The 21,579-nt window shown below is 45.0% G+C and overlaps 1 protein-coding gene across 1 annotated transcript; it reads right to left on the bottom strand.

The window, feature by feature from the left end:
• Nucleotides 1–200: 200 nt before the first annotated feature.
• On the bottom strand, nt 201–8,427 carry LOC117404710 (zona pellucida sperm-binding protein 3-like). Its single transcript, XM_059015365.1, has 10 exons — nt 8,357–8,427; nt 3,723–3,879; nt 3,259–3,365; nt 2,810–2,901; nt 2,403–2,583; nt 2,055–2,163; nt 1,727–1,818; nt 1,242–1,327; nt 779–892; nt 201–463 (listed from the first exon to the last, which is right to left on the bottom strand). Exons 1-10 carry the CDS (start codon nt 8,425–8,427, stop codon nt 303–305), a joined length of 1,170 nt encoding a protein of 389 aa, XP_058871348.1. The 3' UTR covers nt 201–302.
• Nucleotides 8,428–21,579: the final 13,152 nt, after the last annotated feature.

The following is a 21,579-nucleotide window of genomic DNA, read 5'->3' as shown; positions in this document are numbered from 1 at the left end:
AAGGGGGGTGACTACTTATGCAAGGCACTGTACTCTACTTGTTTTTGAAAGGGTTGCTACAGAAGCCATGTACCAATCCTGTTACTCAGTTCTGCAGTATGATCATTTATCCAGCAGAAAGAGGTTAAATTCCCTTAAAACATCCACACACATTTCTAAGAAAGTTACTCCATGGCAGAAATCAGACAGACCAGAGGAGATTTTTCATGCAGACATTTTATTTATCAGCATACAAAAGAGGAAATCAGTATTGCTGTGCTGGCGAGCTGATGGAAACTGTGCCGACTGCTGTGTGCATTTACTCAGTGGGGTGCAGGAATGAGAAGCTCACTGCTGGACTTGGAGCAGAGTCTGGGATGATGCCACACGCACATGTAGTAGTCCAGAGACAGGGCTCCCAGGACAACCATCAGGAGCAAGGGAGCAGCCAGGACAGGCAGCCAGGCCAGAGCCTGCTTTGGTTCTGGAAGAGGAGAGCAGAAGGGATTAGGAACAGGAAGGGTTCCCAGTGCAGGCATGGTCTTTACAGTGCCCAGGAGCAGCTTCAATAGGAGTCTGTTGCTTCAGGACCTGCAGGGAGGCACACTTGGGACCCTGTTGGTAGGGGTGGGCAAAGTCCCTGTGTTCCAATAATAGAAACATTTGAAGGTTTTGGCAGAACTAGTAACACACATCTTCAATCCTTCAGCAGAAAGTGTACTGTAAAGATGAAGTCAGGGCCATGTTTATACATGCAAGCCACGTGTACACAGGATTGTAGACTGCAGGCGCAACTTACCCTCCAGTGATAGAGCAGGGCTCCTCTGGTAGAATTCCTGGCTTCCAGCAGACAGCTCTTCAGGAAGGATCCTCAGGGGTCCCAGCACTGCAGTGTGTCTCAGTCCCTCTTCAGCTGCTCAGGAGAAAAGGGGAGCCTGGTTAGAAACAGGACCTGCTGCTTTACAGCAATGCCTCATGCAGTACCAGTCACTACAGCAGGGGGCAGACAGGGTAGATGAAACAACCCAAGCTTTGTGGCCAACACGCCATTGAGCAGAGTACCAGCAAGAACAAGCAGCCTATCTGGCTGGAAGGGGGGGGGGGGGCAGGTCTTTGGTAACGGATACCGGAGGCGCTGCACCCCTATTTGAGCATCATTTGTTGGCTGCCATACAACTAAAGTCAGTCACCATTGCATTATAACCCAATTAAACCCTGCAGCTACCTGTGGATTTACAGCATATGGAAATAGCAGCATTTACCCGTGTCCCTCCTCTTCCTCTTATTGCAGTTGGAGGTACAGCAGCTGCACACAGAGCTCTGACCAGGGTTATCCAGGAGCTCCCAGCTGCAATAAAACAGGACATTGAAACCAAGAACAGTGCAATAGACTTCTACTGGATAGAGCAGCAGAATGAATGTCCAATGACACACCCACTATATGAACATGTAGAAATGCAGGGGTGAACTATACATGCACAGAAAGTGCCACAATATAGATTTAGAATTGTTTAGGACTCTTTAGCACAAGTGGCTCCCCAGGGACTTGCACACACGCCTCGTTATCCCAGTTCCTGGTGACAGTGAAAGTGCATTTCAATTAAATTCTCCACATAACTGCAAGGAGGCACAGAACTGATGTTGTGCAGATCAAATGAAAGACACTAGTCCTGGGTCCCTGCAGTGTTGGTTAACTGGACCTCACAGCCCTGAACAGAGAGCAGACTCAGCAGTGTCCAGTCCTTACCTCCTAGATCTCTGGTTGAATGAACAAGCTTTCTTGGTGGGGTTACTGAGCTGGGCAGGGTCCCAGGCCAGCAGCTGGCAATGGATATAGACCTAGGAAAAATAATGTATTTTAAAATAAAAAGCAACTCACACTGAGCATTTGCTTCAGGTGCATTCAGATCATGAACATTGCTCTAGGACCTTGGAAGTGTACTTACAAAAGCATTACACACACTACAAGCACAGCATCAGATACTCACCAAGAAAAACACCCCAGGCATAAAATCATGGTAACTAGCTGCCCTGTGCCCTCCAATACAATCCATATTAACCCATCAGATACTCACATCTGTGTTCAGTTGTGTAAACTTGAAGGCCTGGACAACAAAATGGATCTCTGAGGTCTGGACTCTGGGCAGAAACCTGGAGCTAGCAGCCTGGCCATCTACAAAGCATCTGCAGGGAGAAACGAGAGCACTGAGCAGGAGCAGGCACTTACCAGGACTGGGGACCACTAGGGTCTGAGGCCAAGGTAGTATTACAAGGACAAGTGCACAAGCATACTGCACCCCTTTTTCTGAGCGCCCCTTGTAAAAAGGTGGCACAGTTTGCAAAGCAGGACTGCTGTGCTCCCAAGTGCTAAACATTCAGATTTAAACTGTACATTTCCTATACAGCTTCCAGTGAATATCTACCCGTGGTTGGCGATGAGGGGGTAGGTCTGGCTTGAAGGGCTCAGCTGTGGAGTGCTGGCAGCGACACACTCTTCCACGTAGACCATTAGCGGCATGTGAAATTGCTGCTTCACTGCGGCTGCGATGTTGATGGGGGACCCCAGGAAGAACAGACTGGAGGTGCGGGGGGCTGAGAATTCCTCTGAGACAAAGGAGGGGAGCATGAGAACAGTAATCCACCCAACTCCTCACTAGCCAGGACAGAGCAGCATTGACCAGCACCAGAGGAATTAGCTTAACATGTTCTACTGGACTGGAGGAAATGACCCAATGAGCAGCACAGGCTGCTGTCCCTGCCAGGTTAGTGTTGCACTGGATGCCTTTCTAAACTAATAGACCAAGGGTACATTGCAGGACAGCAAACTCACCATTCATAATCCCCATTGTAAACGCCAGCTTCCCAAACCCAGAAGCATCCCCAAGTGCAGGGTTATACACTGGAGGAGTCCAGCCAGCAAGTCTGCAGAAGACACAGGTAGAGAGCTTTGGTTAGAGCAGCAACACATCAAAACAGTTTGTAAATCAGCAGAGGAATGCCTTTATGAAACTGAACTAAACCTATTGGGAGCACCAACTCTATAGAGGTGAATAGCAATTGCAACAGTTCCTTGAATGCATGAGAGGTCAAAGGGAGTAAAAGCCACTCATTAGGAGGTCATTTTAAATCAGGTTTCTCCACATGCTGGTCATGCTACAGTTCCCACTGGAACAAAAACCAAGTCAGCTTGCAGCTGCACCAGTCACTGCTACCAAGAGGAGGCAGCAAAGGGAAGGGTTCAAGACCTACAAGTAGAGAAGACAGCTCCGCAGTACTCACTTGGTGTAGGTGCACACAATAGCCTGAGTGAATGGAGTCTGGTAGAAGCCACTCTGGGTGGGCTGGTACGTCAGCACATTCATGTAACTGATGATGCTGGAAGTAACCTGGGCAAAGAAATGGATAAAAGACCACAGCAGTTTAAAAGCAAAATCCCATTTGTTCTCCCCATTAAAAGCCAACAGTGTTTCCTATGGAGTGGAAGCTGCATACAGGCAGGCAAAGTGGTCATTGCCAGGAGCATTATGGGTACAGCTGCAGTGGTCCATATATTTGAAGTATTACCCCAAGTGTAAATAAACGTAGTTTCTGGGTGAACAGTTCCAATATCCCGACAGTGAGCCCGTTACAGAACGTAAAGCTGGGAAGCCAGAGGGATGAAAGGAGAAACCATCTTCATGTGGAAAAGAAATGAATGGGAGCCTGAACTGGAAATACTAGAGAAAGAATGAGCGGCCACTTACCATGCGCATAAACCTGCAGTCAAGCAGCCCAGATTGGAACTGCACAGTGTTGTAGCTGCCAGTGGACGGAGAGCAGCTTCCCAATAGAAAGCCTTTGGGGTCCAGGGGAAGAGCCTGCCCAATGTTCAGCAACACTCTCATGAAACATTTCACACCCCTTCACAAGGAACACAGTTCAGTCAGTGCGAGGCTGGCAATTAAGACTATTCATTATATTATATATATATATATATATATGGTATTAATGTCAGACCTCAAATTTACATTGATATACTCCCTTTGCACATTAAGGATGTTCAAATGTCATCATATACTGCGCTGGTACCTGTGCAGCACATCACATGGTGCAACTGCAGCTAGATCATTGGAGAGAGTCTGAACTGCAGCACGGCCAGCACTTGAAAGCCAGGTAGCAACAACAACTTCAGCTATTGCACTATTTAAATACTTATACATCCCAAACGAAAGCAAGAAATCAAACGGTTTTAACTATCCACAATATAGAGCAATCAAAAAAGAGCCCAGAGTCTTTATTAAGAACATCCAACTCAAAACTAAATCATTTTATTGTAAATGAGTGTTACAAACACAGGTAGAAACCCAACCTGTCCTTTTAGAACAAAACTAGATACAAGGTGTACAAACTTTAGAGCTACTTGTAAATAAGCGATGCATTAGATCTTGTGTATGGATACATACTTACTCATAGTAGGTCTACTTGTGCAGTTTAATACAACTCGTGACTAATCGCCTCGTGGTTTAGAGTGTTTTTATATAAATAGCAAACTCCACCGTCACCAGCAGTTTATACACTGCGCAATGAACTGACCGGCAACATTGTACTGGGAGTGGAAAAGAAACTATGCAGCAAAAATACCACATCTAAAAAAACAATTACATAAACGCAGAAGCCATTATGATCACTTAAACACATGCTGGCCAATTCATTTGTTATCTAGTACACAGAGACCGGGTCCCCCCTAACCCCACAATAAGTTATTGATACTATACCGTCCTGTGGTGCTGCAAAGGGAATACAGCAAAGGGCCAACAAAACACTGCTCAGAAATAACTCCATCATGAAAACAGGACGATACAATTCCACCGCCGCCCAAGAGCTTTTATAGAGATATTCACACTAATTCATTAACAAGAAATGACCACTAACACCTGTGACTGTCCTGCGCGTTGACGCTTCTAAATTTCACGTGTACTGTAGAGCTCAGCGCGCTCAATAATGTGCATCAATTGTTGTGTTTTTAAATGCGCAGGTTTTTTTAAAAATCTTGAATTATTCATAATGTATTGTTACATTAATCGCATTAATAAACAATGATGAATGTAAATGCTCCTACGAGTACCTGTGGCTGTCACTACATTACATGTTCAGCGGATCCAGATATTTGTTGCCAGAACTGTTATACGATCACGTACACATTTAGAAATACTGAAACGAACTAGCAGTTCTCAATATAGGACATGTCTGTCATTGAATTGACTTCGTTTCTTTTAGTATTTATAAATATACAACGACAGTATTGAGAGCTTTACTGTGATGGACACGCACACAGTTGAAAACTTGACTTATTTTTCGGAATACATTGTAAACATAGAGCGCGTTCGTTTCTCAGGAATGCGCGTGTGGAGTGCGGCAGTGCAGCGCACTCGCTGGGAGTGAGGCAGTGCGGCGCTCTCGCTGGTGTTAGCGGTCACCTCGCCTGGTCAGTTCAGTAGTTTGAATTGCTAATAAAAGCCTCTGGACGGGGCTCAGCGCGTATCATCCTGTTTACGTCATGGCTTCTTTCTGGAACGGTGTTGTACTGGCGTTTTGCTGGGTGCCTCTTGCGGTACCAGAGGAAGGTATATTAATGGGTTGCATATGTACTGCATTGAAACACAGTCTTTATAGTGTACATCTGTTTAATACATTAGAGTGCTCCGTCTATGTTCCTGTATTGCATATCGTATTTGTATAGTATGATTTATAATGGTGACTCGCAGTGTGTTGCTGGTTCTGTGCTGTAGTCCCTCTGTGGATTCAGTTGTGTGGTTAGTTGGACGCTGTCTGTGTTCTAGATATACAGATGCTGATCAATGTCTTCATCACTTCTTGGCAATGTTGACTCCTGCATTTATTAAAACTTCATTGCATCTCAATCACAACGTGTTTATAGTAAAACGGACTTAATTTGTTTTTTCTTCTCTGTTGAACAACTAAATTGGCCAAGCCTTACAAGCAGAACGTACAAACGAGATTGCGACCTGTTAACAAGCCTCTAATCTTAAAGCTACTGTATAATGAAACAAAGTATTTAATGCTGGGCACTTTATTACAATCATTCTGCGTGACTGTATTTACATTAATAAAGGAGTCGCTTCTGCTTTGAAATGAAAGTGAGAACTACAGTTTAAATGGGGGGGGGGGGGTCTTTACCTGTGTCTGTAAAACCCCCTAAATACCATTCATTTCTAGCCTCAAAACCTGTAATAAAAACTATGGGGTTTATTTGATCTCAACATTGGTGGGTTTAAATCATTCAATTTGATTTCTTTCTTTCATTTGGGATGTGTAAGTATTTAAATAGTGCAATAGCTGAAGTTGTTGCTGCTACCTCGTTTGCAACTGTTGCCTGTGCTGCAGTTCAGACTCTCTCCAATGATCTTTCAATATCTGCCTGTGCTGCAGTTCAGACTCTCTCCAATCATCTAGCTGCAGTTGCACCATGTGATGTGCTGCACAGGTACCAGCGCAGTATAAGATGATATCTGAATATCCTGAATCCATGTGCAGAAGGAGGGTATATCAATGTTAATATGAGGTCTGACATTAATATCTCTCTATATATGAATAGTCCTGTTAATTTCCACTAGAGCCAGCCTCACACTGACTGAATTGTGTTCCTTGTGAAGGGGTGTGAAATGTTTCACTCTCTCCCCTGTAGCTGGGACTGTAGTCTGTGGTGTGGACTCTGTCAGTGTGAGAGTGTTGCTGAACATTGGGCAGGCTCTTCCCCTGGACCCCAAAGGCTTTCTATTGGGAAGCTGCTCTCCGTCCACCAGCAGCTATAACACTGTGCAGTTCCAATGCGAGCTGCAGCTATAACACTGTGCAGTTCCAATCCGAGCTGCAGCTATGAAACTGTGCAGTTCCAATCCGGGCTGCAGCTATAACACTGTGCAGTTCCAATCCGAGGTGCAGCTATAACACTGTGCAGTTCCAATCCGAGCTGCAGCTATAACACTGTGCAGTTCCAATCCGGGCTGCAGCTATAACACTGTGCAGTTCCAATCCAAGCTGCAGCTATAACACTGTGCAGTTCCAATCCAGGCTTCAGCTATAACACTGTGCAGTTCCAATCCGGGCTGCAGCTATAACACTGTGCAGTTCCAATCCGGGCTGCAGCTACAACACTGTGCAGTTCCAATCCGGGCTGCAGCTATAACACTGTGCAGTTCCAATGCAAGCTGCAGCTATAACACTGTGCAGTTCCAATCCGGGCTGCAGCTATAACACTGTGCAGTTCCAATCCGGGCTGCAGCTATAACACTGTGCAGTTCCATTCCAGGCTGCAGCTATAACACTGTGCAGTTCCAATCAGGGCTGCAGCTATAACACTGTGCAGTTCCAATCCGAGCTGCAGCTATAACACTGTGCAGTTCCAATCCGGGCTGCTTGACTGCAGGTTTATGCGCATGGTAAGTGGCATCTAAAGCAAGCCTCTCATTGTAAAGGGCGCACTGTCAGGATATTGCAAATGGTCACCCAGAAACTGCATTTCTTTATACGAAGGATAATTCTACAAATATATGGACCACTGCAGCTGTACCCATAATGCTCCTGGGAGAGTCCACTTTTGCATACCTGTTTGTACTTCTCTGGCTTGCAGCTCCCACTCCATAGGAAACACAACGTTGGCTTTAATGGGGAGAACAAATGGGTTTTTGCATTTATCCACTGCTGTGCCTAGGTTACTTCTAACATCACCAGTTACATGAATGTACTGACGTGCCAGCCACCCAGAGTGGCTTCTACCAGACTCCATACACTCAGGCTATTGTGTGCACCTACACCAAGTGAGAACTGTGGAGCTGTCTTCTCTGCTTGTAGGTCTTGAACCCTTCACTTTGCTGCCCCCTCTTGGCAGCAGTGAGTGGTGCAGCTGTAAGCTGGCTTTGTTATTGTTCCAGTGGAAGCTTTAGTATGACCAGCATGTGGGGAAACCTGAATAAAATGACTTCCTGTTACTCACTTTGACCTCTCATACATTCTCAAGGAGCTGTTGCAATTGTTATTAACCTCTATAGAGTTGGTGCTCCCAGATTTAGCTTAGTTGTATTATATAGCGCAATTTTTTCTAACTTTTACCAGTGACCTTCTAGAGGCTTTGTGTTTTTAAGATCAGGTTCAGGTGCAGTCCAGGCAGACTGACTGGAGCATCATTACTACAGTATACCACACTGTGCTTGGCTTTGTGTGGCAGCTGATACACAACGAGTGTTAAAGAAATGTGGTGGAATCCCTTTTATTGATTTTTAATGTTAGCCTTTATGTGTAATTCGGGGGATGCTATAGAGGACTCTCTCCCACTTTGCGCTGCTTTTTTCTTATCCTACATCCTTTTCTTTAGTCTTACCTTCCCTCCGTGGCGTCCTGCCCGGGAAGCGTCCGCCGATCTCTTCCGGGTGGAAGCTGATCCCGGTTCATCCTTATTTAGCATTTCCAGCCAACCACACAATGCAGCACTTGCCTCGTCAATTATTAGGGCATGGCCAGCGCTGCTCCACGTATGTTGTTTGCTGCCCATCCTGTCTATCTCTCTCTGTTTTCTACTTTAACCCAGCACTATTTCCACCTCCTTGTCTGCGTTTTTTTTTGGAGACTCCCAGACTGCGTGCTTACCTGGTAACCCTCTTACCGTTCCAAAGCAAAAAACAAACGGATCTTTATTTTCTTCTCGTTTTTTCGTTATAGTTTGTATGTAAAAAAGGGATCTTTATTTTCTTTTCGTTTTTTCGTTATAGTTTGTATGTAAAAAAAAAAATCTTTTGTTGTTTGTTTCGAGCTTAATAACTGGCACACTGCCAGAAGGATCCAGCAAGATGGAAACTGCTTTCGGCTTCTTCTCGGGTGACAGTGACGAGCTTTCACCGGGTCAGCCCCAGCGCTTGGCTCGCTCTTCTCAGCACAGGCAGCAACCCCCACCGTCGCCAGAACCAAGCTTTTCATTAGTAAGACCTAAGCTTTCAACTCCTCTACCCCCTAAGACGCTGTCCTACAGCAGCTGGATGCAGCTGAAGCTTCTTAAAACCCTTTTTGAAAATGGGATTCCACTACCCACTGGAGCGGATAGAGAAGAATTATTTAAAATATACTACAACACAATCTCCAACTCCTGTTTTTCCTGCTTCAAAAAAGAAATGTGTCTCACTCCCTCGACAACATTCAGCTACTGAAGTGCCTATTCCTCCTCAGCTGCTCGCCATTGATCTACCTTTCAATCAGGCTACAAGCCCACTCCTCCCGACCAGGCAGCTTCACGTATCAGCATTTGATTCGCCTGCTTCCTCTCATCGCTCCACCAGTAGGCAGCCCCGCCAGGACATCAGCTCCAGGTCTCCCTCTGCTAAACGCCACACCCATCCCAGCATCTCACCCGGATCTCCTGCCTCCACCCTCGGCCCTCCTTGTCGGCCAAGGCAGGCTCATACTGTCTCTCCAGGCAACGCCCCGTGCTCTCAACCCATACAGTCTCAGCCAGCAACTTCAGCCGACCTCAACGCTTTCAAAACCTCCCTTCTTCATGACTTAAAAGCCCTCTTACAGCCTGTCTCGGATTCAATCGAATCCCTCAATACACGCCTCACTGCTCTTGAAACTCGTCCTGACAAGACCCTTCCTCTTATTACAACGGCTTCTACATCTATTGTCATTGAAGTAATCGACCCAAACCCTACGTTTACTCTAACCTCAGCCACTCCAGCAGACCCACTTTATACCATCGATTCCAGACGTATCACCATTTCTCCAGCTCGTTCTTGTTCTTATCGCTACTTCTGAACTTATTGACCATAGAACGGTTAGCTGTGGCGACGTGTCTGTAACTCTTAAGTCTTTCGATCACGTCTCCTCAAGAATCATACTATGGGGGAGTTTGCACTCGCCTTTTCTGCTTACCGGGATGTTTTATGCAATGTTTTTCCCACATAGAAGGGAAGAATTAGACCACTACATGGCCTATATCATTGAACTGTCTGTCCGCTATGGGGGTACCATGTTCTACGATTACCATAAAAGCTTTTCCGCAAAAGCAGCAGTAGTACTGGGAACCACCAACAAAGTCGGTAACTGGGCAAAACCGGACATCGACCTGTTCCACAGGATATTTGGGGGCCTTAGAGCGTATGCTTGCGTTGTATGCACTTCCACAAGCCACTCCACCAATCTATGCCCAAAAGCGGCTGCAGTTAGCTCCTCCAACACTGCACGCTTTTCTCGGCCGTTTCCTTCAACAGCTAATCACGCTCCTTCCTCCTCTCTCCGACCTATTCATGCTTCAGCCCCTCCTGATCCATCCACCTCTACAGACAAGCTTGGATGGTCCATTCAATTTTCTGGTAACCGACAAATATGTAATAACTTCAACGAATCCTTTTGTAATAACATCAATTGGCGTTTTCTGCATACCTGCTCCTTCTGTGGAGATGCTCACGCCAAGTCTATCTGCCCTCTCAACCGAAAAAAAATGACATTCAACCCTATCCGTGTCATCTCCTGTCAACATTCCAGCGCTGGCACATGCCCTCAGTCTTCATCCCGACCGTTATTTGTCAACTATCTCCTCAACGGTCTCGAACACAGTTTTTATACTGGATTATCATGTCTCACTTCTTCTTTCACCTGCAGCAATCTTCGTTCTGCTATTTTGGACCCTCAAGCCGTTTCATTTCTAATTAAGGCGGAGCTGGAGAAAGGTTTCATGTCTAGCCCCTTCGCAGCTCCTCCTTTTCCAGTCTTCAGGATTAACCCGATTGGCATCGCTACTCAAAAGATTTCAGGGAAAAAACTTCCTATAATTGATCTTTCAGCTCCTCGAGGCATCCCCACTAGCAGCATCAACAAACTCATCCCAGTGGACCAATTCTCGCTTCATTACGTTACACTCTGCGATGCCATTGAATTTATCAAATCGGCAGGCCAAGGAGCTTGGCTCTCAAAAGCCAACATTACCGATGCATTCAAAGTCATCCCAATCCACCCATCACTCCATCACCTGTTTGGCATTAACTGGCAAGGTTCCTATTTTTTCGGAACCCTTTTAACTTTCGGCTGCCGTAGCAGTACATAAATCTTTGATTCTCTATCTGAGGCCCTCTGCTGGATATTGCTAAACTCATATCAAGTTCCATTTCTTCTCCATCTCTCGACGACTTCCTGCTCGTATCTCCTCCGTCTCATCCTCCTGCCCAGAGCATCAACTGCCTCAGATCTCTCTTCACCACCCTCAGGGTCCCTCTCTCTTCAGAAAAGACCATTGGCCCCACCACCTGCCTCGATTTCTTAGGCATTACTCTCGATACCATCAAGTTCGAAGCACGCCTTCCTCCCTCAAAGCTCGATCGCATCCGCCAACTGATCTCCTTATTCCAAGTCTCAAAATCAATATCAAAGCGCAACCTTCTTTCGCTCCTCGGCCATTTCAATTTCGCCATTCTCATCATCTCTCAACGGCGCACCTTCATCTCTCGTCTTCTTGCCTTGTCTACTACCTCTAACTCCCTGGACACCTCAAACTTCATCCCAGATGAAGCTAGTAAGGATATCGAGATGTGAACTTTACTCTTAAACAACAGGAACGGACTTTCCCTCTTCTATGATGACCTCATCTCCGCCCCCGATTTACACCTATTCACCAATGCCTCCCATCTAGCCTTTGGCAGTATATTTGGGTCCCAGTGGTTCTGTAGCACTTGGCCCAATGAAATCGGTTCTCTTCCTCCGCAACTAAAATCCTCCTCTTTGCTGGAACTGTATCCCATTGTGATAGCCGCCCTGCTCTGGAGCCACGACTGGCCAAGGAAATCCGTTCTTTGCCTCAGCGACAATTCCGCTACAGTTCACATTATTAACAAAGGCCATTCATCTTCTCCTATCATTATGCAGCTCCTCCTTCGTCTAGTTTGGACATCAGTATCCAATAATGTCATCATTCAAGCGCGCCATTTCCCAGGGTCTCTTAATAACGCTGCCGATGATCTCTCTCGCCTGCAGATCCAGAAGTTCCGCAACCTGGTCCCAGGAGCAGACCCCAACCCCTCGACTCATACCACCCTTCAGCAAAACAATATTCAACTGAAAAACTCTCTTTCCAGCCTCCTTCAATCAGCACGTGGATTCATGGAGTACGCTCTCGCCCCATCTACCCGTTCCTCCTACTCGACTGCCTGGTCTTCATTTATTCACTTTTGTGAGCAAAATCGGATCTCTCATACCTCTTACAACCTACAGCACCTCCTCGCCTTCATCACTCATAAAAGGCTGTCTCAAAGTCCTCTATTAGACGCTACCTAGCGGGCATTCGGTATCAATATCGCCTTCAATCTATCTCCTCTCCTCCTCTCTCGTCCGTTCCAGAGATCTGCCTAACGCTCAGAGGCATAATTAATAATAATAATAATAATAATAATAATAATAATAATAATAATAATAATAATAATAATTTATTTCTTAGCAGACGCCGTTATCCAGGGCGACTTACAATTGTTACAAGATATCACATTCTTTTTACATACAGAAAAGCCTGCCCCCCTCCTCTCCATCAAGACAACAAATCTCTACAGACCTTCTCCTTCGTCTCATCACCGCTCTCCAGCAAGGATGCTTCAACCCATTCAACGACATCGTCATGGAAACCCTGTGCCTGACTGCCTTCTTTGGATTTCTCCGCTGTTCAGAATTCTCAACTCCATCAACTTCCAGCTTCCCAGCTCTAGGCCTCAAGCGCTCCGATCTCTCTCAAATCCCCGGAAACCACTTTATCCTATACATCAGATCTTCAAAAATGGACCAATTAAGCCAAGGTCAGTTTGTTCAATTTTCTAAAATTAACTCTCTTCTGTGTCCTAGTTCTGCTCTGTCCAGATACCTTGCCTGCAGGATTCCATGTCTTCAGTCGGATCCCCTCTTCATCGACAGCTCCAGATGTATAGTTACGAGACACTGGTTCTCATCCCGTCTATCCACCCTCTTGTCATGGATCGGTGTTTCTTCGAACTATTTCTCTCCCCATTAATTCCAGATCGGAGCAGCTACCTCCGCGGCCAGGGCAGGAATCAATCAACACTTGATTAACTCTATGGGGCTCTGGACCTCTTCAGCTATTGAACTTTATATTAGATCATCCTCTGCAGACATCGCCACAGCTCACTTAGCACTCTTTAGCTTGCCCGGGGGTGGGGGGGGCGCCCTCTCCGCCAGGCCCACCAGAGGTTTCTTCCCAGTATGGGGGGGGGGGGGACCCCTGTCGGCTAATATGCATAGGTTGTTTACTAACATCTATTGTCTTTTCTTCTAGCTTTTGTCTAAGTGTGCGGCTCTGCGATCTCTTTTCTATCCCACGGTGCAGTTCTTGCGGGGAACCGGGGGTCCTCTTTTGTGGGGAAAGTGAGTCTCACTCCCCCGGCTGTCCAGGTCGGCCTCTCGTCTCAACCACTGACGAACCGGCTTTTCCTCGCCGGCCTGAGGGGACCCACGGCCACATCCTATTCTTCTGCTGCTTATGCGCTAATCCTTCCAGGCCTCAACCTTGCTGTCCCACTTTTCCAAAGCTCTCCACGCCACCCAGATGCCAGCTTAGCTGCCTGAGCATGCTGCACTGAGTTGTGATGGATCTGTCCTTTTGTCCTGTTCGTCCCCTTCCTGTCTCTTGCTCCACTAAACGCCCAGCAGCCAGAGGATGCTGCCTGACCCGTCGGGAGTGAGAGTCAGATTTGTTGTATGTTATGTGTCTAAACTTTGCTATTTCTCTCTCACTTTTACGTCACCCAGCAGTCGGAGGATGCTGCCTGACCCGGCGGAAAGTGTTTATATCTAATCCTTTGCTCTTTTTGTGTCTCCCTCGCTACGTCACCCAGCAGCCAGAGGATGCTGCCTGACCCGACGAGAAGGGAAAACTCTTCGTCTACCCTATCTCGTCCTGCTATCAATATCTAACCTCAATGTTACTAAGCACCATTCCCAAACTCCATCCCTCAATCTTGCCATCCCTCTCAAACTGGTCTCACTCTTAAACTCTCAAAATCTTGCCCCCTCTCAAGCCTCGTAAGCAACCTAAGAAATCCTCTCAACTTGTCTCACTCTCAATATCTCACTCCCAATTGTGTCATGGCTTCTTTCTGGAGCGGTGTTGTACTGGTGTTTTACTGGGTGCCTCTTGGTGGAAGGTATAGTAACTGGTCTCGTTGTGTATGTACTGCATTGAAACAGAGTCTTTATAGTGTACATCTGTTTAATACAATACATTTGTATTATTGTATTTTTTTCTGTATGTAAAGCGCTTTGAATTGTATTGTACATGAATTGCCCTATATAAATGTTTATTATTATTATTATTATTATGGAAGTGGAGTCTTTTTTTTCAATGTGTATCAAATCCCCTGTAAGCCCAGTTGTGCCATTTCCCTAGGATTATTTAAACAAGATAATGTTCTAATATTGATTACATTTGATAAAGCTCAACCTACTGAAGATTGTTAAAAAAAAATCTGTGTCCACTGCGCTTGTTTTTTAAGGGTTTCACCATCTGGGTTGTAAAAATGTGAGTAAAGTCACATCCTAAAATATTCTTGTCATGAAACAGAAAAAGTTTTATTTATTTTTTGTTATGTATATAGAGTTTTTTTTTTCTTGTAAAAAATATTAATTGATACAGCTCATCATTTGCAAACTGTATAATTCTCGCCTGTCAGACAGAAAGGTATGGGATCTGTGATGCGGTTGAATCCGGCACAAATGAGCCCTGCTGCTAGCACTGAAGAAAGAGAATCAAGGTGCTTCCTGAGGTAATAGTGCTGAAATGGGGTTTGAATCCCAGCTCCTCTACAGCAAACACTCTGCTGACACTCCAGCTGTTTGAACCCAGCAGAGGTGTAGACAGAAGACTGGAGTTGTTTAAAGAATCCATGTCCACTCCGGTCCGATTTGAACCAACACTATGGAAAATGACTGGAAGCTACAAACTTAAGAGGCTGAAACTTACCGTATATTTGCAGTTTGAACAAACAGGCTATGACATCATATGGAATGATGGTGATGCAATAATCCATGGAATACAATCCCAGTTCTTACCTGCGCAATCCATTGTTTCAGCAGATCATGTGAACAGGGGCTGCTAACACATTACCAACATGTAGGGAAAAATTGATGAAACCTGAAAAACAATATCAGTGAAGCCAAAAATATGTTTATTGGTGTAATACAAGAATAGAACTATTTGAAGAAAGCAGAGACAAATACTCTGGGTCACAGCGGATGGAATCTGTGCCCCAGATAATGGCTGCAATCACTTTTTAATAACATAGAACACTCCCCTATAATGGCATCATTTGAGACCCTGCCCACTTAAACCTGTGTATGTGGCCAGTCTTTAAGCCTCTCCCACATTCCTTTGCATGTGTAGATTCTTTGAGATTCTCCCATCCCCCCATGCTATCAACCAAAACAGAGCAGAACAGAGACCCTTTCCACAAATGCCCATAAATGGTCATATCTACTCTCAATCTAGTCAGACTGCATTCCAAAATACCCCACCTAAACTCTGTGCTCAATATCTCTCCATTGAATGTACCATACATAACAATGTATTACTATGGACTATCACATTTCCTTACAAACGTTGTCACCCAACACTTGCCCAATGCATCAACACTGATATTGCTGGCCAGTGTGACTGCTCTACTGTGCTGGACAGCTAAATCCAATTGAATGCTTTTCAAGATGGGAAAATTTCACACAATCCCCCCCCATTTGTTGTCTGTTTGCAAAAGTAGTTATGTTAAAATAGTTCAGGCTACAAAATAAATAGAGCCATGCTTTATTATGGGGAAAATATATAATTTGTAGACATGAAATTATAACTCCAAACTCAAGCTGTAATTAAATAGAAATTGAAGATTAGACTTGGTTATGCTAAACGGAATTTCCTAATCTGTAGGAAACTAAAGTTTATTTTCTGAAACTATAGTTTCACACAAACACAAGTTAAGCATGGTGATTTAAATCAAGTTTTAGGTTCAAAATCTTCTGGGCAGGAAACAAACATGTAGTTAGAAGGACCTTTACATTCTGGCAACCAGAAACTAAATATTATCCAAAAATACATCCTGATGTAACTATCACTATTTAATCATATCCTGATGTAACTATCACTATTATCTGCTGTATTATTGAATTTTGGTATGTCACACTTGTACTTTGCTTGAACAATAGTTATTGTATTTCTTGCTCTTATTGTATTACTTGTATTGTAACACTTGAAATGTATTTGCTTACGATTGTAAGTCGCCCTGGATAAGGGCGTCTGCTAAAAATAAAATAAAATAAAATAAAAACCTGGAGCCAAGACTTGTCAAGAAACCACAGTTTTATAAACCTAGGTTTAATGATCTTCCAAAACTACTTTAGTTTAATTGTGAGAAATATAGAACTACAGTGCCTTGCATAGTATTCACCCCCCTTGGACTTTTCCACATTTTGTAGTGTTACAACCTGGAATTAAAATGGATTTAATTAGGATTTTTTGTCACTGATCTACACAAAATAGTCCGTAATATCAAAATTATTTACAAATAAAAAACTGAAAAGTCTTGATTGCATAAGTATTCACCCCCTTTGCTGTGACACCCCTAAATAAGCTCTGGTGCAACCAATTGCCTTCAGAAGTCACATAATTAGTTGAATGGAGTCCACCTGTGTGCAATTCAAGTGTCACATGATCTCAGATTAAATGCACCTGTTTCTGGAAGGCCCCAGAGTTTGTTAGAGAGCATATCTAAACAAACAGCATCATGAAGACCAAAGAGCTATCAAAACAAGTCCGGGATAAAGTTCTGGAGAATCACCAATCAGGGTTGGGTTATAAAAAAATATCCCAAACTTTGAACATCCCCCGGAGCACCGCTAACTCCATTATTAAAAAATGGAAAGAATATACCACAACCACGACTCTGCCTAGAGTAGGGCGTCCACCAAAAAACTCAGTGACCAGGTAAGGAGGGCATTAGTCAGAGAAGCAACCAAGAGGCTAATGGAAAACTCTGAAGGAGCTGGAGAGATCCACAGCTGAGATGGGAGAAACCATCCATGGGACAACTATAATCCGGACGCTCCACAAAGCTGGGCTTTATGGAAGTGTGGCAATAAGAAAGCCATTGCTGAAAAAAAACCATATCAAATCCCGTTTGGATCTTGCCAAAAGGCATGTGGGAGACACAGCAAACATGTGGAAAGGATCTCTGTTCTGATGAAACCAAAATTGAACTTTTTAGCATTAGCGCAAAACACCATGTGTGGTGCAAAGCCAACACTGCTCATCACCCGGAGAACACCATCCCCACGGTGAAGCATGGTGGTGGCAGCATCATGTTATGGGGATGCTTTTCATCGGCAGGGACTGGGAAACTGGTCAGTATTGAGGGAAAGACGGATGGAGGCAAATACAGGGAAATTCTAGAGGAAAACCTGTTTCAGTCTGCAAGAGACCTGGGATGGAGGTTCACCTTCCATCAGGACAATGACCCTAAACACACAGCCAAAGCTACACTGGAGTGGTTTAAAAACAAGAACCTGAATGTCTTGGAATGGTGAAAGCCCAGACCAAAATCCAATTGTGAATCTGTGGCAAGACTTGAAAATTGCTGTTCACCAGTGGTCCCTAACCATCTTGACAGAGCTTGAGCAATTTTGGCAAGAAGAATGGGCAAAAATTGCAGGATCCAGATGTGCAAAGCTGGTAGAGCCAAAAAGACTCACAGCTGTAATTGCTGCCAAAGGTGCTTCTACCAAGTACTGACTCAGGGGGTGAATACTTATGTAAACAACAAATGCCTTTGTTTAATTCACTTGTGTCACCATAAAAAAAATAAAAATAATAAAAAAATTGCATCTACAAAGTATTAAGTAAATCAAATGGTAAAAATCCCAAGTAAGTCAATTTTTAATTCCAGGTTGTAACACTACAAAATGTGGAAAACTCCAAGGGGGTGACTACTTATGCAAGGCACTGTACTCTACTTGTTTTTGAAAGGGTTGCTACACAAGCCATGTACCAATCCTGTTACTCAGTTCTGCAGTATGATCATTTATCCAGCAGAAAGAGGTTAAATTCCCTTAAAACATCCACACACATTTCTAAGAAAGTTACTCCATGGCAGAAATCAGACAGACCAGAGGAGATTTTTCATGCAGACATTTTATTTATCAGCATACAAAAGATGAAATCAGTATTGCTGTGCTGGCGAGCTGATGGACACCGTGCCGACTGCTGTGTGCATTTCATCAGTGGGGTGCAGGAATGAGAAGCTCACTGCTGGACTTGGAGCAGAGTCTGGGATGATGCCACACGCACATGTAGTAGCCCAGAGACAGGGCTCCCAGGACAACCATCAGGAGCAAGGGAGCAGCCAGGACAGGCAACCAGGCCAGAGCCTGCTTTGGTTCTGGGAGAGGAGAGCAGAAGGGATTAGGAACAGGAAAGGTTCCCAGTGCAGGCGTGGTCTCTACAGTGCCCAGGAGCAGCTTCAATAGGAGTCTGTTGCTTCAGGACCTGCAGGGAGGCACACTTGGGACCCTGTTGGTAGGGGTGGGCAAAGTCCCTGTGTTCCAATAATAGAAACATTTGAAGGTTTTGGCAGAACTAGTAACACACCTCTTCAATCCTTCAGCAGAAAGTGTACTTTAAAGATGAAGTCAGGGCCATGTTTATACATGCAAGCCACGTGTACACAGGATTATAGACTGCAGGCTCAACTTACCCTCCAGTGATAGAGCAGGGCTCCTCTGGTAGAATTCCTGGCTTCCAGCAGACAGCTCTTCAGGAAGGATCCTCAGGGGTCCCAGCACTGCAGTGTGTCTCAGTCCCTCTTCAGCTACTCAGGAGAAAGGGGAGCCTGGTTTGAAACAGGACCTGCTGCTTTACAGCAATGCCTCATGCAGTACCAGTCACTACAGCAGGGGCAGGCTGAGGCTCGATGAAACAACCCAAGAGAAGCAAGACAGCTTTGTGATTAACACTAAACAAACAGTGGACGGACAGACAAACAAACACGGTGAGTCTAAACAGGTATTATTATTATTATTATTCTTTTTATTCTCGTCTATTTTACCTCCTCTCCACACTCGTTCTCCACTCACCGAACACACAACCCCGAGTGAGTGAAACGTGCACCTATATATACTGTTGTGCCAGGATTCAATTACTAATTAATTATTCACTTGATTCCCAGCATGTGAATTAATTATGTGCAACCTCGTGCTCACATATTATATACCTTAAATGCACGTGAAGTGATTTGCAATCCTGTGCCTAAATACAGTTATACATTTTAAATAACTCGTGCTGCACACACCCATTTATATCCTGTGCAGCCATATCTATACACCAACATTAACACACCACAAGCAACATACAACATCGAAATGCACACAGTGACGGGACACATTGCCACACAGCTGTTCGGCATTTACTGGCAAGGTTCCTATTTTTTCGCAACCCAGTTAACTTTCAGCTGACGTAGCAGTCCATAAATCTTTGATTCTCTATCTGAGGCCCTCTGCTGGATATTGCTAAACTCATATCAAGTTCCATTTCTACTCTGTCTCCTTGATGACTTCCTGCTCGTATCTCCTCCGTCTCATCCTCCTGCCCAGAGCATCAACTGCCTCAGATCTCTCTTCACCACCCTCGGGGTCCCTCTCTCTTCAGAAAAGACTATTGGCCCCACCACCTGCCTCGATTTCTAAGGCATTACTCTCGATACCATCAAGTTCGAAGCACGCCTTCCTCCCTCAAAGCTCGATCACATCCGCCAACTGATCTCCTTATTCCAAGTCTCAAAATCAATATCAAAGCGCAACCTTCTTTCGCTCCTCGGCCATTTCAATTTCGCCATTCTCATCATCTCTCAACGGCGCACCTTCATCTCTCGTCTTCTTGCCTTGTCTACTACCTCTAACTCCCTGGACGCCTCAAACTTCATCCCAGATGAAGCTAGTAAGGATATCGAGATGTGAACTTTACTCTTAAACAACTGGAACGGCCTTTCCCTCTTCTATGATGACCTCATCTCCGCCCCCGATTTACACCTATTCACCAATGCCTCCCATCTAGCCTTTGGCAGTATATTTGGGTCCCAGTGGTTCTGTAGCACTTGGCCCAATGAAATCGGTTCTCTTCCTCCGCAACTAAAATCCTCCTCTTTGCTGGAACTGTACCCCATTGTGATAGCCGCCCTGCTCTGGAGCCACGACTGGCCAAGGAAATCCGTTCTTTTCCTCAGCGACAATTCCGCAACAGTTCACATTATTAACAAAGGCCATTCATCTTCTCCTATCATTATGCAGCTCCTCCTTCGTCTAGTTTGGACATCAGTATCCAATAATGTCATCATTCAAGCGCGCCATTTCCCAGGGTCTCTTAATAACGCTGCCGATGATCTCTCTCGCCTGCAGATCCAGAAGTTCCGCAACCTGGTCCCAGGAGCAGACCCCAACCCCTCGACTCATACCACCCTTCAGCAAAACAATATTCAACTGAAAAACTCTCTTTCCAGCCTCCTTCAATCAGCACGTGGAGTCATGGAGTACGCTCTCGCCCCATCTACCCGTTCCTCCTACTCGACTGCCTGGTCTTCATTTATTCACTTTTGTGAGCAAAATCGGATCTCTCATACCTCTTACAACCTACAGCACCTCCTCGCCTTCATCACTCATAAAAGGCTGTCTCAAAGTCTAGCCCCCTCCTCTATTAGACGCTACCTAGCGGGCATTCGGTATCAATATCGCCTTCAATCTATCTCCTCTCCTCCTCTATCGTCCGTTCCAGAGATCTGCCTAACGCTCAGAGGCATAATAATAATAATAATAATAATTTATTTCTTAGCAGACGCCGTTATCCAGGGCGACTTACAATTGTTACAAGATATCACATTCTTTTTACATACAGAAAAGCCTGCCCCCCTCCTCTCCATCAAGACAACAAATCTCTACAGACCTTCTCCTTCGTCTCATCACCGCTCTCCAGCAAGGATGCTTCAACCCATTCAACGACATCGTCATGGAAACCCTGTGCCTGACTGCCTTCTTTGGATTTCTCCGCTGTTCAGAATTCTCAACTCCATCAACTTCCAGCTTCCCAGCTCTAGGCCTCAAGCGCTCCGATCTCTCTCAAATCCCCGGAAACCACTTTATCCTATACATCAGATCTTCAAAAATGGACCAATTAAGCCAAGGTCAGTTTGTTCAATTTTCTAAAATTAACTCTCTTCTGTGTCCTAGTTCTGCTCTGTCCAGATACCTTGCCTGCAGGATTCCATGTCTTCAGTCGGATCCCCTCTTAATCGACAGCTCCAGATGTATAGTTACGAGACACTGGTTCTCATCCCGTCTATCCACCATCTTGTCATGGATTGGTGTTTCTTCGAACTATTTCTCTCCCCATTAATTCCAGATCGGAGCAGCTACCTCCGCGGCCAGGGCAGGAATCAATCAACACTTGATTAACTCTATGGGGTGCTGGACCTCTTCAGCTATTGAACTTTATATTAGATCATCTTCTGCAGACATTGCCACAGCTCACCAAGCACT

Source organism: Acipenser ruthenus, chromosome 50 (genome assembly GCF_902713425.1).
Source record: "Acipenser ruthenus chromosome 50, fAciRut3.2 maternal haplotype, whole genome shotgun sequence".
NCBI lineage: Eukaryota > Metazoa > Chordata > Actinopteri > Acipenseriformes > Acipenseridae > Acipenser > Acipenser ruthenus.
Note: the sequence above shows the minus strand (reverse complement) of the source record. Positions and strands in the feature narration are given on the sequence as shown.

Bases quoted from the DNA above. Each gene is read 5' to 3' on its own strand.
- LOC117404710 (XM_059015365.1), bottom strand. From the start codon at position 8,427: ATGAACCGGGATCAGCTTCCACCCGGAAGAGATCGGCGGACGCTTCCC. The intron at 3,880-8,356 runs GTAAGACTAAAG...TTCCTTGTGAAG, and splicing joins CAGGACGCCACGGAGGGAAG to GGGTGTGAAATGTTTCATGA. The intron at 2,164-2,402 runs GTAGATATTCAC...TTCTCCCTGCAG, and splicing joins CCCCTCATCGCCAACCACGG to ATGCTTTGTAGATGGCCAGG.